This window comes from Podarcis melisellensis (assembly GCF_964234715.1).
Source record: "Podarcis melisellensis genome assembly, chromosome: 5".
Classification (NCBI taxonomy): Eukaryota; Metazoa; Chordata; class Lepidosauria; order Squamata; family Lacertidae; genus Podarcis; species Podarcis melisellensis.
Genome location: NC_138537.1, coordinates 18,177,474 through 18,185,711, shown reverse-complemented (window position 1 = coordinate 18,185,711; position 8,238 = coordinate 18,177,474). Strand labels below are relative to the sequence as shown.

Here is an 8,238-nt window from a genome sequence, read left to right as displayed (position 1 = left end):
GGAACTGCAGACTTGGAAGGAACCAAATGGTCATCTAGATGCAATGCAAGAATTACATCTAAAGAACCCCTGGCAGATCCAAGCACTTAAGCAGCGTTCCTCATCGAGAACCATGTGCTGGATCATGAACCATGTATGCAGGTCAGCCAAAAGAGATCTCCATCCACATTGTACAATGTTGATGGGGCTGTGTAATGAAACTGCATTTCCCAAGAACCTCTGAGGACCTGGTGCTGAACAGTGAGGCGACGAAATATTTCCCTGCTATGTCTTGCCACTATTGCAACACAGGTGTAGGTGGGTGGGTTGGGAGAAGACCTGTATCCTATTCTGCCCCCACTTGTCATCGCACCATCGTACCAGTCCCATAAGTGAGGTGGGAGCATGTGGTTAGAAGTTGCTGGATAGGTGAGAGGAGATCTAGGGACTGGGAGGAAGGTCGAATAATCCATAGGTCTGATTAGAAACTGAGCTTCAGAAGTATATGAAGCTTGAAAGTGAGGGGAATATTATCAGCTGGAAAATCCTAGTCTTAGTGACATTACTAATGTCTATACACATGTGCGCATGCACACACACACACACAAAATCTACACGTGCAACTATGTACATTGTCGGTGGAGTTTTATTGTCACATTAGTATAATTTACAAAATAATAATAATGCTCTGTTGCATTTTATCACACACTCTTGCAGAGATATTTATAAACATCATAATAAACTACAATTGCATAGTTCATCATGTTAGGCATCATACTGCCATTTTAACTCCTTTGCAAAACAGACCAAAAATGTGATTCCTGACATACAGATTGTACTGCTATAATTGATATATATATTAAATACATTCAACTGCCTATTTTACAAATTTATCCCCTACCCCTGCATTTCAGTGAAATAAACATCCCTTTCATTTTAAAGACCGAAAGCAGTATTCTAGAGTTGTCAGATACAACAAAAATGGTTTGCCTTAAAAAAATGAAAATGCCTTATTATATTTTAACTACAGTTCAGTCCCACCCATTCCTTCATTTGTTTACTGCTAACATAACAAAACACAGTTTTTTAAATATATTACAATACACATTCATTAGAGCCATGGCGAGGTTCTCATGGAGCATGTTTTCTGCAGACAGTTAAGTGCTTGTCGCCCATCTGACCTGGGATAATTTATGAATGAGGTAATCTTTGCTGGTGAAATCCACTTTTAGTATCTGAATAGGAGAGATTAAAAGAGGGGTGGGTGGGTTAATTCAGTGCTATTTTGAGAAATTCTTCCAACCACAGATGCCTGATTTGTGAAAGCAATGCCAGTCTCTCAGAAGGATTTCGAAACACATTTGCAAAATGACACTCACTGCAAATACATGCAGGTATTATTATAAAATGCAACACACCAAGGCTTGTCGGAAAGCACATTCTTTCTGCTTTGCACTAGATGTTCTAAAGATGGGGAGAATTTTGATATTGTTTGTATTTGAATGAGAAAACCACCTAATTCGCACTTCTCAATATGCAAGTGAAAACACAGCTGTCTTCAAAATGTACACCTCTCCAAAGTTTGCAATGCACATCTCCAGCAAAAGTAGTGTGTACATAAATGCATCTACTAGCATAAAATGTGCACAAAAATAGTGAAAACAGTATGCAAAGATTCATTCTGTTCGTCAAAACTCTGTTCCAAAAAATGTGCATATTAGTCAAAATCTCGTACAAAAACATGTTTAAGTAATTAGAACTACAATGCTGGCAATTTTTTCTGAATGAGAGGAAGGGAGCTTGGCTGCTTTCATTGTAAAAAAAAAAGACTGTTGTGTTTCCCATCTTTCATTCCCCCATCAGTGATAAGCCACATTGGGGAAGCTTTTAAAAATGATGATGATGAATCATAGCTGAATTGTGAGAAACATAGCTTGGGCTCAAAATATGTGTGTGTGTGAGTGTGTGTCCCACAATTCGCCTGATAATTGTCACTGAAAACTAATAGGTCTGTACAGCAGAACACTGTTCTAAGTTAGAAAAGATGATGCAAAGAAAAGCTAGGGGAGGGGGGAACATCCTGACTGATTTGGGAAGAATTCTATTCTATAAGGTAAAGTTATGCAAGTGTGAAGGGAGAAATGGGACAAAGATAACAAGGAATGGGTAGGCATCCAATAGTTCAAAGGTAGGCGGATGATCAAAGGTTAAACAAAAGAGAAGAAATGGTTCTATTCAAGTTGAAAACGGGACATTGTAACCCAAATAAATGTTTAGCTTTAATTAAACCTCTTGGAAACAGACTTTTGAGTGCCAGAAAAAAAGTTCTCAAAGTCAGAACTTAGGATCTCTCCCCACACTAAGCACTTGCTTCCAATTCCAAATGTGAGGTGTGAAAAGAGGGAGATTTAGCTATCACTATAGTATGGTGGATAATCTCAATTTCATTTAAAAACATCTCTTGTTATAGAAAAAAGAAGAGGGCTGGGAAAGATAAGATACCTTTTAAATTACTGCATGGACATGTGGCATGAAAATATTTTAGCCTTCTAAAGCTGGTGGGAAAGAGATGGAGGAAGCAGAAACTTGAAAGCATTTTCTCCAGACTGATAGCAGCAGAAGGTCAGCAGAAGAAGGAAGGAGGCTGGCAGTGAAAATGAGAAAAGGAAGAGCAGGGAGAGATTAGCCCAATGTGAGATGCATTTTATTAGAGGCAGAAAATGAGAGCTGCAAGAAGAAGGAGCAGGCTTACAGAGATGACTAATGCACGCTTCCCAGGAAGTTCTGTTGCACTGAGCAACAATTAGCTGAGTGATAATATTGGGAAATGCAGGACATGAAAGGAAAGCAAACAAGAATGCAAAATGGAAGGAAAGCAGGAGGATATAAATGCAGGATTTTGATGAATTTACTTGCAGGAGAACCGGAAATTAGGCCTATTGCTTGGAATGATGCCGACCACTTTTACACTGGGGTCTCGGTGGAAGCCAGAACTAATGTGGCAGCAGGAGATGAAGAAGATTCACCTAACCAGCGGAAGCTCTGCACAAGGACTTCTGTGTACCCCCCCTCTTCTCCCTGAAAACTGGCTTTGAGAGGGTCTCAACTGCGGAGGGAGGTAGCAAGGCTTGTCCTATCTGACAAGCTGAAATGCTCATGCAGATGGAACAACTGGAAGTGTGTGACACTGATTTCTATTCTTTATGTTTACCGGGCAGGATGGGAGGGGAGAAAGCAAAGTTGCCACAATGATGATTGAGGAAGGAAAGGATGGTTCTCAGCCCACAGCATCAGAGGGTAACTTTCCTATGTGTCCCCTGGTTACGCTGTGGTACCAAACAAAGGGTCTCTAGAATCTAATGACATAGGAGAATCTGTACATCCTTCTCTGCATGTCATAGATGCACAAGATGTGCTTGCCGGTGGTTTTGGACTATTTTGCAAATATTTACGCAATTGTCAGAGATTTGGAAATGATGCAATTTCTGCCATCTCCTTTGTGTTCCATATTGTATTCCAGTTTTTTCCTCAAGGATCTCCACCCCACCCCCATCTATCATGTTTTATGCTACAGTGCCAAAACCAGGAGAAGAAAAAGAGTTTGGATTTGATATCCCGCCTTTCACTCCCTTTAAGGAGTCTCAAAGCGGCTAACGTTCTTCTTTCCCTTCCTCCCCCACAACAAACACTCTGTGAGGTGAGTGGGGCTGAGAGACTTCAATGAAGTGTGACTGGCCCAAGGTCACCCAGCATGTGGAGGAGCAGGGAAGCGAACCCGGTTCACCAGATTACGAGTCTACTGCTCTTAACCACTACACTACACTGGCGGTTATTCATAGACCCTGTATAAGCAGCTTCATGAAAGTTGCCAAGTTGGATTAAGCACGCTAATATTCTGCATAGCAGCGGGAGGGGACCTCAAGTTTGGAGGCCACATGCCTCCCACCAAATCTCGCCTCAGGAGTTTTCAAAGACTACGTCATCACATCAGGCCACACTCCTCCTCATCGCTCCCAAATCAAGGAATGTGGCCCTCAACCTGGGGGAAAATACTCCCCACCCCTTCTGTATAGGTCGCCAGCATACCAGTACATGCCTTCACCTTCAGTAAGCATGTGCCCACTGCACACCGAAAGATACAGACATTTCTTAGGCCTTTTGTGTCAGATATTAGCATCTCTTCTAGCTTAGATTTAGATTTGAAATCTTTATTATGAGCCTGTATGCATATTTTGTTCTCATACGGAGCGAAAAGAAAATCTTAGAATATAAAGTAGAAAGGAATACTGAGTTGATTTTAGAGGACTGGAAATGTAAGCAATATGAATAGTAAAAAAAATGTTTTCACTAATAATTCCAATATTTTTGGACTTACCTGGTTTGCTGAATCATATTCTAGGGTAGCTGGTTCTGTTTGCCCATCATAAGTAACAGTAACACTTGTAACTGAGGATGTGACTCCCCAGACGTGCAGATAACCCATTCTTAAGACAAGGGCATCAGGTAGATTGTTGTGGACCACAGTGACATTCAATGTATTCTGAAAAATTGAGAAAAAGAGGCTGTATTTTTAATAAATGGACCCTAAATGCTCTAGACAGATTCCATCAGCACTCTCCAACTTCTAACTCAACCACCTGCACCTGTGCAAGTAGCCTGAAGTTCACACATTTATCTTCAGCTTGCAAAGGCTGCATGTCGGGTGATGACATTTATGCATGAAACCTATCAAGCACTACAGACAAATGTTTCACATCATCTCTGAGCAATGACTGAGTTCCAAAGAGCTGTTTTTGGCATGCTCAAATAAAATGTGTGACATGAGTCTCTGTTAAATCTCCTCTGGATGTATATTGTAAGCCTGGGAATCTCTGAATCCAGGTCAACATTCTACAATGAAGAGATGCATTCTGGAGATCTGTTTTATGTGCATGTTTGAATTATATAGAAATTGTTTTATAAGGAAAGGTATGCAGGAGGAATGAAAAACTTGAATGCAAAAATGTATTTGTTGTTACAAGGAATATGCATCTTTTCTTAAATTATTTGGAGGGATAGGTTAATATGCCTACCTGTGTTACTTGAAATGTTGAAAAGTAGTAGTTGGCAGTTTCATATGCATCTGCAAAATAAATATATGTATAAATATATATTACTATAGTTTCTCAGAATAGTAAACTAAGTTCGAGAGTTTGCACATTGATGGGCAAAGAAGGTTGATGGGTGAACAAGAGACAGAGTGGGCAGTAGCATATTGGAACGGGTTCATAACCCAATTTGACACAAATTTCATTGGATAATTTGGGCTAGTCACTTTCTTTCACTAAATTTTTGTCCTGTGAGAATAAAATGAGATAGCAGCACCCCATAATCTAATGAAGAAGGATGGGGTACAAAGTTCATACGTAATAAATTACAGTGGCACCTCTGGTTGTGAACTTAATCTGTTCCGGAGGTCCGTTCGTAACCAGAAACCGCTCGTAATATGAGGTGCGCTTTCACTAATGGTGCCTCTCACTGCTGCCATGCCGCTGGAGCGTGATTTCTCCTTGCATCCCGGGGCAAAGTTTCCAACAGGGGGAATCTACTTCCGGGTTAGCAGAGCACGTAACCCGAAGAATTCATAAGGGGGACAGTTCGCAACATGAGGTACCACTGTAGTTACCAAATCCGGGGCCTTTTCTGTCTGGCAAGGCACTTACCAATTGTAATTCCATCATCCCAGTAAAGTTCTCCTCGGGAATTGCCATTATCATCCAAAGCAACAGTGAGCCCCAGAGGGTTCTTCCGGCTAGAAAAAGTACAAGAAAAGAAGTAAAAAACATTCCTCAGGAAATGCCTATCGATTTGATTTGATTTGATTTGTAGCTGCAAAGGGCAAGGGCCACAGCTCAATGGTAGAACATCTGCCTTGCATTCAGAAGGACCCTGGTTCAATCCCCAGTCACTCCAGGTAGGAAACGTCTGCCTGAAGCCAGGGACAGCCACTACCAGACAGTGTAGACAGCACTGGACTGGATGGACCAATGGCCTGACTTGATATAAGGCAGCTTCCTACATTCCTGTGTTGTTCCTAGGCATCCTGCATGGAGTAGGAGGTTGGACTGATTGACTTCCAAGGTCCTTTCCCAACTCAGTAATTCTATGAGAATTCTGAAGACTGTCCAAAAAAACTCTTTGGCTCCTGTGTGCCCATGAAACTCCCCACCTAACTTAAGGAACTTCCCATTTACTGTGAAAGCGAGAAAGATCTGCAGGCAAACAGTGAAGGTCCATTTCTGACAGGTCGGCTTGCTTGGCCAGTAGCTGAATGGCTGATCACGTGAGATCAACCATTCAGCTACTGCTAAAGCGGAATCAAGTCTGCATAAAATTCAATGAGAAATTGTACTCACCTGGCATTGGTAGTAATATCAGGGTCTTGCCAGGGGATGATGTAGCCACCCCGGATATGAAGATTTATATGCTCCAAAGGTGCATCCAAGTCCTGGAATTGTCTTCGCACTCCGATATATTTCCCCTACAACCATAAAAGCAGAACTTTGAAACGGTGCTGTCGAACCTGTCAGAATTTCTCCTCTGTGAATTTTACAAACAGGGAAATTCTGTCCTCTGTTTAAGCTGGAAAATATTCCCTATAGGCATCTGGTTGGCCACTGTGAGAACACGATGCTGGATTAGATGAAACACCAAATCTAGCAGGCTCTTCTTATGTCTTCCTGTCCTTCACTGTGCTTCCATTCAAAAGCAAACCCTCTATTCCCCACTTTGTAAAGGATGGGCACTAGTTGAGCATTAAAGATATGGTTCGGAAGAGGAACGTGCAATTATATTCCTCAAGATATTGAACTTTGACTGTGTCACCTATGCAGTGCTTTTTGGGGGGGGGATGCAGGGGGATGCATACCCCTAAACATTTTGTGAATCTATTTTGAAAAAACTATTTTTTAAAAAAGCATATATAGAGAGAGAGGGGGGGGGAGAGAGAGAGAGAGAGAGAGAGGGAGGGAGAGAGAGAGAGAGAGAGAGATTTTCTTCTCTAGCATGGTGAATCATCAGTTCCGTTGCTACCCCCCGATGGCGGCCTCATTTCCTTTTCTGGTGTTTCCTGAGTCTCAGATGGAAGCAAACGTTTAATGTGTGAAGCAGTGTGAAAGGTGGATGTGTGGTGTTTTACTGATGAAAGTTTGGCTTCATTGAGGGACAGTATTTCAATATGAGTACGAAGATGTTAGTGCACACAACCTCATGTCAATATGGAAGTGACTGTGGGCTGTCAGCTGTGTAACACGAGGTAATGTTCTTTGTACTTTTGTCCATTTACTGTAGCTATTTCCCCCGATTTGAACTATAAAATGGTGATTTTCTCGAGTCAAAATGAGAGTACCCCTAAACATATATATTTTTTTAAAGCACTACACCAATGTACCCTTGAAATGATCTGAGGAAATTAGCCTGCTGGTTGAGTTCAACAAAGTGCTAAGGAGTTGTTCCATCAACACAACCATTTTTATCTGCCGACAGAACAATCTTGCCTCTCCCTTCTGGCAGTTCTCCCAAGCACCCACCCTACCCCAGAGCAGACTTGGAGGAGGTGCAGGGGCTGCCTTGGGGGGAAAAGAGGGGGAAATCCCTCTTGAGCAATTGCAAATACTTGAGCGAACTTCTGCTAGGTTAGTTGATATCTGGCCCAGTGCCTGGAAGGAGCAAACCTGATCGGATAGGACATTTTAAACTTGCATCTAACTTGCAAGTATCACCTGATTTGAGGTTACTCTTGACAAGATTTATTAAGCTGCTTACCGTGTGATAATCATACCACCGGGCATCTGGTATATAAGCATGTACTGTCACAGCACCCTAGAATTTAAAGAGATGAGTGTAAAATGAAGACAAAGCAGAAAATAGCATGCACACATGTTCCGTTTATAAGTGACAGTATTATTTAATGGCTTACTTGGTCAAGTACTGGGCTGATGAGAAATGCTGGGCCCCATAAAAATTGCTTGTAGATGTCCCATGTTGTTTTGTCACCCACAAATCTGAAGAAACATGGTAAACCATGGTTATTTCATCTTATCAGACTTGCAGTCTCAGTACATAATAAATCAATTCCAGTTCTAAAACATTGCCCAATTTTGTTACTTTTTTTTAAAAAAAATGGACGTCTCGCTGTAACGAGACATCCAACTGGGATGCAGAGTAGTTATTTCAGCTGATTTTCAAAAATAAAGAATCAAGTCTTGGTACCAGTCCTCA

The 8,238-nt window shown here is 41.5% G+C and overlaps 1 protein-coding gene across 1 annotated transcript in view; it reads right to left on the bottom strand.

The window, feature by feature from the left end:
- Positions 1 to 607: 607 nt before the first annotated feature.
- Positions 608 to 8,238, bottom strand: part of SI (sucrase-isomaltase) — a 250,836-nt gene continuing 243,205 nt past the window's right edge. The window contains exons 65-71 of the mRNA XM_081910668.1: positions 7,937 to 8,021; positions 7,783 to 7,839; positions 6,375 to 6,499; positions 5,682 to 5,770; positions 5,052 to 5,101; positions 4,355 to 4,519; positions 608 to 1,214 (exon numbers count right to left, since the gene is read on the bottom strand). Coding sequence (XP_081766794.1) covers positions 1,137 to 1,214; positions 4,355 to 4,519; positions 5,052 to 5,101; positions 5,682 to 5,770; positions 6,375 to 6,499; positions 7,783 to 7,839; positions 7,937 to 8,021 — 649 coding nt within the window. The 3' untranslated portion in view covers positions 608 to 1,136. The remainder of the gene's footprint in view (positions 1,215 to 4,354; positions 4,520 to 5,051; positions 5,102 to 5,681; positions 5,771 to 6,374; positions 6,500 to 7,782; positions 7,840 to 7,936; positions 8,022 to 8,238) is intronic.